The sequence below is a fragment of the Pelmatolapia mariae genome, unplaced genomic scaffold (genome assembly GCF_036321145.2).
Source record: "Pelmatolapia mariae isolate MD_Pm_ZW unplaced genomic scaffold, Pm_UMD_F_2 NODE_ptg000732l+_length_27259_cov_1, whole genome shotgun sequence".
NCBI lineage: Eukaryota > Metazoa > Chordata > Actinopteri > Cichliformes > Cichlidae > Pelmatolapia > Pelmatolapia mariae.
Genome location: NW_027052409.1, coordinates 13,270 through 27,259, shown reverse-complemented (window position 1 = coordinate 27,259; position 13,990 = coordinate 13,270). Strand labels below are relative to the sequence as shown.

At 38.3% G+C, this 13,990-nt stretch overlaps 1 protein-coding gene across 1 annotated transcript; it reads left to right on the top strand.

Annotated features, from left to right (window-relative positions):
- Window positions 1–1,211: 1,211 nt before the first annotated feature.
- si:cabz01074946.1 (uncharacterized) lies at window positions 1,212–2,541 on the top strand (the record flags this gene model as incomplete). The annotated part of the gene is made up of 4 exons (XM_063468628.1): window positions 1,212–1,424; window positions 1,509–1,580; window positions 1,860–2,150; window positions 2,486–2,541. Coding segments are annotated over 4 exons (632 nt in total), but the record flags the coding sequence as incomplete, so codon positions are not given.
- Window positions 2,542–13,990: the final 11,449 nt, after the last annotated feature.

Below are 13,990 nucleotides of genomic sequence, written 5' to 3'. Positions count from 1 at the left end.
TTCATAAAATTTCGGTTTTTCATGGATGCCCTGGATGTCAAAACTTAATTGTTACACCTGGTAGAGCAGCAACACTGATCATTTTATTAAAGATGAAAGGATTTAGACAATTTTTAACTCTCAGGGATGCCGCAGTGATCGTTGGACTTAGGGACCCTTCAGCAGAGTTTGGGCCCAGGCACGGCTAATGACGTCAGACTTAAAGACCGGATTGAATTAAGTAAATCCAACATGGCCTTTTTTTTCAGTGTATGAGGTAACCATCCCTTGTGTGAGTGCACCCTTTGTGTCCTAATTTCATTTTATTTATTTATTTGAACAGTCTCAAACAGGCCTGTTGTGACTCTGTATCTAAACTGGTCTTGGATATACAGAGGGGAGATGATCACTGTCAGATGTGAGACCCATGGAGGAGACACTCTGTCTAATAAGTTGTGTCATCACTTTAATTCACCATGTTCTTTTCTTTCAGCGATATATTGACATTGAAAACTGAAAAAAAAATTAAATTGCATTAAATGGTTATATTTAAGTTTCTTGAAGAAGAATTAAGCTGAGTCGTATCCTTTCTCACTACAGTCACGACAAACTGAATTCCAGTGTTATTTCTCACAGATGTAGATGAGGAGGAATTTTTTATCCAGCTCTTTTTAATCTTCATGTTGATGACTTGAAAGTCTGTAAATCAGGCTGCATGACTGGCAGGACTCCTGTGAACCACATTATGTACACAGATGATCCTGTGGTGTTAAGTCCTCGTTGATTTAAATATAAAACACCTCTTAAATATAAGATCCCTGTGTTTTATTGTACTGTTACACATTCCTGTTATCAAGGAGCAGCTGTTGATATTTCTCAATCATTTCTGGTCAACAAACAGAACAAATAATTATGTGACAGATCTTAGTTATTTTATATTGTTTTAACTTCTGCAATGGAGTTAAAATTTTTAATCTTTAGTTTAAACGTTTTTTCCCTACATCTATTCTCTTCCAATTATCCCTATCAAAGTTGTGTGTTATTTTTATTTAGCTGTATTATTATTATTTTTAACCAAAGGTAAAAGGTATTCATAGAAGTGATTTTCTTTCTTGTAGTGTTAAACACTACAAGAAAGAAAAGCACTTATATAAATACCTAAATACCAAATTTTAAACACTCAACAGACAATGTACAGTGTTACTAAATGTGTTTATGTATTTATTTAACAGCAGTACGAGGTGTAAAAGCAGCAGCAGTGGTCTTTGGATACCTTGGAGAAAACATCACATTGCCCTCAGGAGTCGACCCATCATGGAGTCTCATCAGAATTGAGTGGTCAATATTCACCAACATCACTTCGATTGCCACTTATAACAATGGGATAGCAAACACTGAACGTTTCCGTCAGTACACAGGGAGACTCACTCTTAACACAAGATCAGGTGACATTTGTCAGCTTTATTATTGCAAAGCAATTGTAGTTTCATTTCTTTCCTGATTTGGTTTCAATGTATTTTATTCTATAGGTGACCTAACAATTCACAACCTGAAGGAAAGTGATGCCATTGAATACACTGTAGAAGTCAGCAACAGTGAGGGTGAAGACAAAATACATCAGATTAAACTCACAGTAAAAACGTAAGTGATGCATGAATAAAACTGTATTAACAATAAACACACACACACCACACACACACACACACACACACATCAACCATTATCACAATACAGATTTGCCTTTATTTTCATTGATACATGCTGCATAAATATCAAATTGAGCCATCAACAATCAAATGTACTGCTTTGTTTTGAATTAAGCTACACAGGCTTGTCTGTACTTTGTGTGAATTTAGCATTTTCACTCTCCATCCTTGCAGAAAAGCTCCAGCAGCCATCCATCCAGATAGTCACGAGCACATCTGTAGAAAGTGGCTGTTTAATGGTGGTGACCTGCTCTTCTCTGGATGAGGGTGTTAACCTCTCCTGGAGTGTTGAACCAGTCAGTGTGCTCACCATCAACAAGAGTCATCCCAGTGACAGCTCTGCACAGCTTTTTGCGTTTGTCAGCACCAAAGAGAACTTTGTCAGTTTTACCTGCATCTCCAGCAGAGATACAGAGAGTGTTTCATCCAAACCTGTCACACCAAAGTGTGATAGTAAGATCTGTGGTAAGTTGTTGACTGGGACACATTCTGTGACATACAAGCATCAGCTGAGAGGAGGATTAAACAAAAGAAGTGTGAGACAGTATTTGATGCTGGTATCAGTGCATCTTTGAAAGACTTTATTAGTTGAAATTAAATCAGACAAACCATCTGAAACACAGTGAGTTTCTGCAGCAGGTCACAATTATGAGCTGAACTTTAATATTAGCAGAGGCTGATGGTCAAAGCAGTCATTTGTTTTGTTTAAATTCTTGAATCTCTCCTAATTATTTTCTAACACATTAATTTCACCTTCCTCTGTTTGTTCACTCTGTTGTTGTTGTCCCTCCACTTCTCAGCAGCAGCCTCCTGTGACTGTGAAGGCTGGTTACTGGTTGTTATTAGTACTACCTGATGGTGCAGCAGCCCTGACAGCTAACGTGTCATTAATTTGACACATTTTACTGCATTTATTTTTATGTTTTCTGTCTCAGCTCTTCAGCTTCATATTTTCACTACTTCTTCTATAGGGGGCTGTGTTGAGAGATTTCATTGCACATTACAATATCAGTAATGAAAATGAACAAATGGGCTGCTTTACGGCTGGTATGCAGTGGACCTTCAACTGACCCATCAACCGAAAAATATGTTAGCACACCAGGAAGATGCCCGGTGTGCCAGTTGTGGAACAACAACTTTCAGCAAATCTCCAAATCAACATAAATTCACAATTAGTTCTGTAGCAACTCTACAAGTAACACTGCAAGTAGAACAGGAGTCACAACATGAAACCACAGAGCAGAGTCATGCTGACAGTTTCCTGACAGGAAACAGAAAATCTCAATGTAAACATCAGTTTGTGTTTCTTTATATTAAGATTTGACTGTTTGGCATGTTTATATAGCAAAAGTTTGTAAAACAGATTTATTGAAGTCAACATTTTAAGAGACTGGATTGTGTTGATGTTTTTCATTGTGGGGAGTCAAGTCATTTAAACACAGCAGGAGTTGAGTCAAAGTGGGTGACTTTTTTTCTTCTTCATGTGACCTAAAGTTACACATATTAAAAAGAGTTAAATCACAGTTTGGGCTGACATTGTGATCATGTGATCTGCTCAGTTTGACTTTGTTTGTTTCTCTGACCTGAAATTTTCTCATTTCAGGTTTTGGATGTGAAAGAAGTTCATTTATCGTTCCGTTCATCATCGGACTTGTTAGTGGAATTATTGTCGTGCTGCTGCTGATGTGTTGCTACAGAAAGATCAAGAGTGAGAGATTTTTTTGTTTGACTTTTTAAAAGAAAAATCATTTATTTTAAAGCTGTGACACTTTTAAACAAACTGATGTAATAATGTTTGTGTTTTTACAGAGCCCTGTTGTAACAGGTTGGTGCAACAGTTTAGTTTTATTTTAAACACAACAATAACTTTAAATTATTCCTCATTAAATTTACATTATTTGCTAAATGTTTCAGTCTCACTCAGTCTCAGAGCACCAATCAAAGCTCTGCTTCACAACAAACAGCCAACCAGAATGAAACTCAGGTTTACTCCTCTCTTCTTCATGGTGAGACCAGAAATTATTACTTTTCTCTTTATTACAGTTTTTAACACTCAGTTTTGTAGTGAAGAAAAAAATATCTTCTATTGAACAAAAATAAATTATTATATTTTCCTTCTTTCTTATTTTCAATGACTTGTAGGTGATCTTTCAGTCTATGAATCAGTCAGAGGCTCTGGAAACACTGGAAGTGGTACAAACAGTATAAACTTTGATAATAACAGAGCTGTAAGAAATGTAAATATTTATTCTGACTGATCAAACTTCATTATTTCAGCAGATGAAATACAACAACATCACATCTGGATTTCAGCTTGAAGGTCTTGATAAGAGGAGTGAGTACAACAAACATGAAATGTAATAATTGGTCGATTGTTTTTGTAACTTGTGTCATTTTAGAGGAAGACAGTCTCCATGTTATTAACTACAATAATCCATCATCACAACAGGCAGACATGATGGCACAGAGGAGAGCTCTGACTACAATAATGTGAATCCTGAATCAGCCTCAGGTACAAATGTGAACTCTACACACACTGAATCATTAGTAATCAGATTACATGTGCAGTAAAATGTGTGACATCATTGTTGAAGTTTCAGAGTTTTGTGAAACTGATGAGCTGAATCACTTTTCTGGTGTCTGAATAAAATAATGAGCCTCTTAAATTTCAAACACATGCAGCTAAAATGTGAGAAAGTGTAAGTTTCCCTGATGAGATCAGTTCTGTGTGATTAAAGAATGAAAGTGTAAAAGGTCAGAAAGCATCATCACATCTTTGGCACCATTATTTCTTTGTTTTTCACTTTTGAAGTCGTATTTGTTCTGATTTTGTTTCAGGTCCATAAAAAGATTATTTCAACAAAACTCAAGACTCACGAACAACGTCAGCAACAAAATCCAACTCAGAACATTTTGACAACGTTTAGAGAACTGCCAGCATCCAGATCAACAGCAGTTATATTAAACAATGACATGCTCTTGGTTTAATGTCAGAAGACTGATAATATGGTTCATCTTTGTATTCAAATCTTATTGTGTTTAATTCTGTTGTAATAAGTGGAGGTTGGATGGTGTCGGACATTGTTTCCATCAAGACACAATTTCATGATTTGGTTCTGTGAGTTTGTTTCAGTCTCTTATTTAAAAAAAAATCTCTTTAAGATGTTCACTCACTTCCTCCTGAATTTTATCTGTGATCTTTAAAGCTTACTGTATGGACATTTTCTTTTGCATATTTTAGCATATCAGTAACAAATACTACTACTAATAAACATAATAATAATAATTCTCATGTTAATTACATTACTTGTTGCCAAATTATGATGCACAAAAACTGTATAGTCAATGTTCAGATTTTTACAGTGTAATTTCAGGTCATCACTGAGACAGAGAAAAATTTGTGTTTGATCAAAATGATTGTTTTCTGCAGGTAATGTTTGTGTCTTTCATGCTGTGAACAGTTTGATGTGTGTAAATTAATTGTAGTGCTTTTAAAAATAATCAAAATAATATCACAACAACACTTCTTTGTTCCTCTGAGTGACCTGTGATGCTTACATCTGTATAAAAATGTCATTTCTAACTCTCTGCTATATCCGATTTATTAATCAGCTGAAAATGACTCATGATTTCTGTCTGAGCCCCAGAAAAGAGGAAATGCAGCCTGTGGTTAAAGAGAAAAATGTTTTGTTCAGTAAATGACTTGTTTTAGCAAAGAGGCAACAAGAAATGCAGACAATAACAGCACAGGGGTGTTCTTTTGACAACTACATGCTGAAATTGTCAAATATAAATATAAAATATTTCCTTAGTTGGAGGGATAAAAAATGTCAGGTGTGCCCCTGTAGCTCTGCACTTGTTCTCTGTGTGGACTGCACATTTTTATATGATCTACCTGTACTTGGAAAAAAAAAACATACTGCACTGTGAAAACTCTCCTTTAGAAAAATATCAGACAAAAATTCTGATTGCTACAGTGCCGAATGGGACAGGCAAAAAAAAAAAAAAAAACAGTCCTGTGAAAGACCCTTTATTTATCAAGTATCATAATCTTGGCTGTAAAAGTGTAAGAAATCATACTGTAAGCGAATGCTTTTGCCCTTTTTTTTTCCCAGAAAAAAACTGTTTCTGTCCCTGTGTCTACCCGGTCGGCTCAGTGTGGCTTCATGTGTTTTTGTTTAGATTTTTTTGCTCCTGCTCTCTCTCTCCCTCCCTCTCTGTCCCTCCTTCCTCTCACTGCCTGGGCGGAGCTCACCTGTGGGCTCCCGTCCTTGACCCACGCACCTGTTCATAATCTCACACCTGTGGCTCGTCACCCAACAGTGTTCCAGTCACTATATAAGATGGCAGCTCTGTGTTTCTCGTTGCCGACTCTCATTTCCCTGGACCTGTCTCTGTTTTACCTGTGCGACTGAGTGTGTGAGAATTGGAGTGAGCTTTGTGTTTCTTGTGGATTGGTGGAGAGTGAAGAGGAGCATGTGGCATGGAGCGTGGACGGAGTGTGGACCTAGGAGCGTGTGTTGAGTGTGAGCGTCTTTCCCTGTTCGTGTGAATTCCTGGAACCTGTCTTTTCCCCCACTTTGTAAATAGCTCACCTGGTGTTTCTGTAAATAAAGCCTCTTTATTGTACCCGACCCAGAGCCTGCGCATGAGTCCGTTCAGTCCCATGGTGACAGGCACAACAGTAGGGAAAAAACAGACTCTGTTTTTTCAGATTTATAGTTAAGTGGAAACAGATTTAACATGAACAAAATATAATACAACACCAACTTTAAATATGAACTATGCTAAATAAGTACAAAAACGTTTTTGATCCGAGCCCACTAAATCTTTTTTTTCATGTCCTACCTTTTATATTGCAAATCTTTTGGGGCGTTGTCACTTCTCTACACCTGGCTCTCTGCTCCATGTGTCATCAATTCTTACCTGTGATTGGACTGTCTTTGAACATACATTCTAATGATGCAACATAAAGTTTCGTAACGTTTATCTTCTCATGTTTCAGTAACCGTTTCTCTCTAGCCCAACTGGTCGAGAGATACAGTAGCTCAAGTGACCCATGGTAAAACCCAGCAACACTGATGATGTACCTTAATTATTAAAAAGTATTGGTACTAATATCAGTATCAGCGATACAGGCCCTGTATTTACTTGATAACAGATCGATAGCAAATCTTGCAGTATTAAACACGACTAACAAACAGTGAAATATTAAGTTTGTTAAACTGTTATTATTTCAGCACCATGGACAGCACACAAGGTTTTCACTGCATGAGCTGTGCTCTCGAACATGTGACTGTTTTTAGTGGTGGACAAATTTAGCTGCATGCACATATAGCTCTCTCTCTCTCTCTCTCTCTCTCTCTGTGTGATAGGTTAATAATTTTAATTACAAAATAATTTAACAAAATTTACTGTTGTACTGTTTCTAAGTACTCTCTGGGAAAAAAAAAGGTCTACTTCTGCCCTTCTGAAGCAACTCCAGATCTGGTTTACCACCTATGGATGGAGTCTCCACTCCTCTTGGATTGGGCTTCCCCTCAACATGCTGTAATGTCAAGAGGAAGCCTGGCACATAAACTGCTTTAAGCAAGTAGAAGACCCCACTGCCACAGTCTGGTAGCTATCATGCAGAGGAGGGGAAACCCTAGGCCCCCCTACCTGTTGATGCAGGCTACTGCAACCATGCTTTCTATCCAGATGATGACATGTTACCCTAACAGTTGTGACAGAAACTGCTTGAGTACCAGGACAACAGCTTGCAGCTCCAGCACATTTATGTCTGAGATGCCCAATGACTGATCTAACAGCTGTTGACCTCTGTGAATGACTACTGGAGACCCGACGGAATGAATATGCTTTGTGTCCTTAATTTACACCCACGGTTGCTGTACACTCGCAACCGGCTGCAGCTCTGCTTCTGCCAGCCACACATATCAACAACAACCCCAATCACAGGACTCAGTGCAATACTTTAGTCGGCGGGACATGATTGTGGATGCCATGTAGGTGCATCCGCCTTCCCTGCACGGCTCCGCAGGCCACGCTCCACCACAACCCCATAGCCCTTAGCCTCAGGAGCTGACCCGCGAGTGAAACTCAAATGGGTCCAGGCACACCCCGAAGAGCTGCTATCATTTTGGGGTGAGGGACATGGAGGCTCTGATGGACTCCAGGGTCATGCCCAGAACCAATGTGAGATGAGCAGAGTGACATAGATGCAGCACTGTCCTTTAGTACAGCAAAGGGATATGGTCAGAGAAGCAGGAGAAACTCTCACTCACTGGGTTAACAGCCAGTCAGCCACAGAGAGAACCCACATGAGGCCACATGATCCCACAAGACTGTGGGCAAGATGCCAGAGGTGTTCTGACTTTCGTGCATGTTTCTCACACAGCATGCTGGTGTTCTTGGCTTCTTGGGCTTATGGGGTGCAGATGCTCTCTCAGCGCAATTTACCACACTGCTGGGTGTTATCTACACTAGTGTATTCAGCTTTGCTGTGATGTTTCAATTCTGAGTCTCACCATGATGCACTTTGCTGGTGTTTCAGGGGTTTTGATATTATGAAGATTAAGGGCACAACTTCACAAATCTTCATACACACACAAAGAAGAAAAAGGGGATTGATGATGTTTCAGAATAATAGTAATTGACAAATGGGTCAACTACATATGACATGTGAGTCTAGTGGTTCAGGTCACCCTTTAATACCCCCCCCCCCCCTTTTTTTTTCTCTCTCTCTGAGCAGACTGTGATGACTGCATGTGTGTAAAAGACTGTTGTTGGTTTATTTTTATCTGCTGAAAATCTGATACCACAAAATTTCTGTCTGGGCCTCCAAGAAAAGAGGAAATGCAGCCTGTGGTTTCAGCCTGAAGTCTAACGTTTGTCTTCTTTAAAGTCAACACAGCACAGTGGAAATGTGCAGGTATGACAACGTGTGAAAACAGGTTAAAAGTAGCTTTATTGTGGTGATGACACATGCTGGACTAAAGAATAAATAAAGCATGTGGGCATCAAGAGAAACGGTGAAAAGCTTGTTTCTCACGCTCATGTCTTTAAGAGTCTCTGCATGGACGTGCTGTAAATGTTCATTTATCTCTGAAATAAATAAAATCATCCATCACTCTCTCTGTACACAAAATCATATACAGACATGTTTTTCTTCTTACTGCAACTTCCAAACAAGTTCCTCACAGTATAACACAAAACTCCAAAGTATAATCACTGCTTTGTAACCAACAGAGGAGCCAGTAAATCATCTATACCTACTGATACTAATGTGTCTGTTTGGCTGGTGTTACAGAAATGGTTCCTACACCTGTGATGATGACGTCAGTGTTTGACTCCAAACTGTCTGCTGGACTCTGCAGTAACACAGAGTCCCCAAGTTTTTAGAAGCATTACAACCTCATGATGTTGTTTTAACGTATAAGCTGCAAATAAGCTGAAAGCAGGAAGTTATATCTTAATGTATTTTACATTTGCCACAGAAAAGTGGAGGGATGGAGAAACACACCTGCTGTTAAACAATCTAAAACATTTGGATATCAACATGTTTGTGAGTGTGTGTAGATGATACTGCAACAAATCTCAATCATAACCTTTGTAAGAAAGTGACAGAATTTAGGATGGAGTTTGGCTCTACTCAGTGACAAAATACTTATGAGGCCCTGAAACGAGACCCAGGTTGTGGTTACGCAAAGAGGCTGATCGATTGTCTGAAGCAGTTAGAATAGGACAATGCTACTGACCTGACCTTCTTCTACAGTCTATACGCAGGGGAACTAATCCAAGTCTGTATGTTTTAATGAATGCTGCACCTTTAACACCAGTTGTCTGTATGATCCACTTGGTCACCTATAACATCACAAAGTTATAGTTGGCTTTGATCCTCAACCCGTTGATAGGCAGTCTAATCACCATATCCAGAGCACCTTGGTGCTATTATTGAGGTAGATTGAACAATGGTCTCGTACAATGTTAAATCTCTCTTCACTTGTGTTCCAGTCAGTGATGGGAATAACGGCGTTACAAGTAACGGTGTTACTAACGGCGTTACTTTTTTCAGTAACGAGTAGGCTAATCTAACTAATTACTATTCCTATCGTTACAACGCCGTTACAGTTACTATTTTTCAACAAACAGACGGTTGAAGCTGTGTTCAGCTTACCGCATCTTAGTCGTGGTAAGCCAATCACATGACCACTTAAAGACGAAGCAACAAGGTGATATATACCAGTTTTTAAATTGTGTTGATAGGCCACGTAAAACCAGTCATGATAAACAATATATACGCGTGTTTTTCCTCAATAGTTTCGCCACGTTAGTGCTAGCAAGCGCTCTCTGCTTATGAACAAAAAACAAAACAAAACGGGAAGTTTTAGGAGTGACGGAGAGAGAGAGAGAGCAGAAAAAGAGAGAGAGCGAGTTTTGAGATGTGAGAGATTTGTGACGTTTAACGTGTTTGGAGTGTGTAGTTAATGTGTTGTCTTGTGTAGTTAGTGTGTAGTGTTGTGGATAGTTTTGTCTTGTGTGTCAGAACAACGAGGCGACTGCTGTCTCCAGGTAGAAACAGGAGTGATACACCTGCTGCTGTCAGACCTGCAGGTATCAGGCTGTGATGTTCTCCTTTATAGTGGACAGAAATTATATTTTGGAGTGGCACAAATAATTTGTGTGTTATCTTATTGAATGCAGAACAGCTGATTGTTCTGTAAATAGTTTGAAATGGTTATTTAAAAAATCAAGGTAAATGGATGCAAATAACTTTGTTGTTTGCAAAACTTGTGCATAGGATTTTAAAATTGACAATTAATATTTGCATTTGAAGTTATGAAATATGATTCATTAAACATGTTTATGGTTGTTACAGTAAAAATATAACTTTTTCTACTCTGATTTTATGTTTTATGTCTGATTTTAGATCAATTGTGTTAATACAGTATGTCAAAATGAAAACATGACTGTAAATTCAGACACGTGAGGTTGTGCTGAAAACAATGATACCAAACAAAGCAAAGTAAATAGTTTTTAAAGGTAAAATGTGGAGGGAAATCAAAAGTAGTTACAAATGGCCAATTATACCCTGGGCCCCAGAGGGTTAAACTTTTTTTTTTAAAGTAACGCAATAGTTACTTTTCAAGTAATTAATTACTTTTAGAATACTGTAACTCAGTTACTAACTCAGTTACTTTTTTGAAGAAGTAACTAGTAACTATAATTAATTACTTTTTCAAAGTAACTTGCCCAACACTGGTTCCAGTCACTGAAGCAATGGAGGTAGTTCATAAAAGATTACAAGATAATCACAACCTCAGCAACAGCACCACTCTCAGCACCGACCAAGTGCGTTTGCTCTTGGAACTGTGTCTTCATTCCATCTACTTCACATACAAGGGTCAGTACTTTTATGTGAAGCCTTATAAACAGCACTGTTTATAATGTTGGGGAAACCTGCAGTCAGCTGAGACTGAGGAGTGAGAAAAGTTTTTCTCACTGAAAACTCTACGTCCAGATGATCAGAATCAACCTGTTGGGAATGAAGGATGGAGGCTGTGTTTGTGTGCTTTACCTGTGATTGATACTATAGACTGTATATTGACAATGGCCATTGTCTTGTGTTTTGATCGAGTGAAAAACTGAGGTACACTGTAGGCAAAGTATCATATAAGTACTCACATGTGACACCGTTGCTAATACAGCTGCACTGGCTCCTCACTGAATTCAGAGTTCATTTCAAGATTCTGGTACTGACCTACATCATTAAACTTCTACAGCCCTATGTCCCTAGTAGGTCTCTTAGGTTAAATAATCAGGGTCTACTTGTCATTCATCATACAAGGCTGAGAACTAAGGGAGACAGAGCTTTTGCCACTGTGGCTCCCAGACTGTGGAACTTTCTCCCACTGAGCTTAAGATCTGTGGACTCAGTAGGTCCTTTCAAAAAACAACTAGAATTGCATTTTGCTAACTGCTGTCTTTTTTTGTGTGTGAAGAACTTTGTGATATTTTATCTAGAAAGGTGCTATATAAATAAAGTTTACTTAGTGACTTACTAGACTCATATAGAGAGGACTAACAGAGTAGCCAGAGTACCTGGAGAGAACCCAGACAGGTAGAGGGAGAACATGCAAACTCCAGACAAAAAGCCCAGCTGGTGGATTCAAACCCACAAACCTCTTCCTGTGAGGTAAAGGTATGAACCACTGTAGCTCTCTGCCACCCATTTGTCTTATTGTTTACTGTCTGTGTAGGTTCTCAGTCATCCAGGTCATGGTAGTCTAAGGAGTTTGGAAAGAAAATCAGTAAACTTCCTGAAGTTTCTTGAAGTCGTCTCACCTCTCATCTAAGAGGTTTCTTCACTTCTAAAAGCAAATGGAGGGGAGTCCCGAGTCTTTAACATTAGTGGGAGATTGTCCCTTAAGAGGGTTATACACCCACTTTTAATCATTTGTGTCATCCCCTGAGCCAAGGTGTGAAAAAAGATGTGCGTCATTATGGACCTAAACGTTTTTGGACTAACTCATAGTATGTTTGTCTGCTCAGACTTTCTGAGTGGGAAATCCGAGTTGAGGAGGCATTCAATGAAAAAACATCCGACATCTGGGAACTCAAAATTTCACATTTTTGACTTATTCAGAGATTACCACTGGAGATTTTGGGTGAGATCAAGGTGAGACCTTGCCTCACCCTATCATGTAACCTACTGAGGTCACCTGAGGAACGATCCATGTAGGAGTTGAGGCCCAAGGAAGGGATCTTAAGACTGCATTGTAGTTGACTGAGAGCTGATAATCCACCACTTCTGGTCAATGATGGTCATTCACAGTGGACATAGATGGCCTCTTTCACTCCTCTTTCAAACCATCATTCTTGTCTGTTCAAAATGTGAACACTGGCACCTTCAAATGAGTGATATTTCATATGATATTGGGAGCAGATGAAACCAAATTAAATATTTTAAGATCAGTTTCTATGCATAATCCTGGAGAGTGAGTGATTGTGGTGGCCAGAAACTGATAAAAAACAAAAACAAGATAAAATATTCCAACATTATGATGATCCACAGCACACTGCACAAATCATATAAAAGTCTCTGAGAATAAAACATAATTATGAGCTGGTAAAATATGTCACCTGACCTGAAACAACAGAAGGTAAGAAGAAAACACAAGAAGCAAGCCTGCATGTTTGCAGTGGACAGGAAATGTGAACACGTCACACAACTGCTGTGGTCAAAGCTACAGGAGCTGTTTGAGGTTTGTATAAAAGGAAAGGAAGCACAGAGAGGCCACAGTCAGAAGAAACACTCTGGTCTTATCTGTATTAAATGCAGCTTCTCTTTTTATTATTGATGTAAAGTCAAAGTGTTTGAGATCAGCTGAGGATCAGAGTGCAGCAGGGCTGGATGTGAGGATGGGGCACTCTTTGCTCTGCATGACGGGCTTATTGTGTAAGTACATTTGTGACATTGTTTGAATGGCACTGATTAATGAAAGTGTTTCTCATGTGTGAGAATTAGAGTGTATCACTGGTTTGAAGTGTTTATCTGAGAGTTTGAACAAAGCATATTTGTGATGTTTCTGATAGTTACAGACAAATGTTGGCTGGTTCCTTGGTTCAGTTTAGTCTGGAGTATCGTGTTGGATACACCGCTGCTGGTTGCACTTGACTCATTGTTATTGTGTATGAGTCTATATATTTATTGTGTTTTACAAATATTAAGACTTTTAGAATAGTTTGTTATGTTTCAAACTTGTTACTAAATTAAAGTTTATGTGCGCAGAAACATTGTGATGAGCAGTAACTGTGTCATGTGAAAATTAATCGTTAAAACACTTTAGTTCATTTTGAGTTTGATTTTCTGTTTGATCCTGATGATGTTTAATCTTTACTTTAGTGCTCGGTACTCTCTTCTACGTTAATGCTGAAGGTGAGAAATGTTTCTTTTTCTTTTCTTCACATTTATCAAATATGTATAGTTTGCTCTGATATTTCATATTTTATGCACCATTTTAAATTACATCCTGTCTCTGTTTGTGCATCGTTTTTTTTAACAGTTTTTATTCATTATCAAGAAAAGCATAAAAACATAACAAAGCAGACAAACAAGATTGAAAGAGAAAAAAACCCCAAAACGACTATATTAAAATCATTATATACCTGTACAAATACACACACACACACACACACATATATATGTATATATATATATATATATATATATATATATATTTATTTATTTATTTATAGAATTTGACTGCAATTGCTCAAAGTTCAAAAGTTCATCAGTGTGTTGT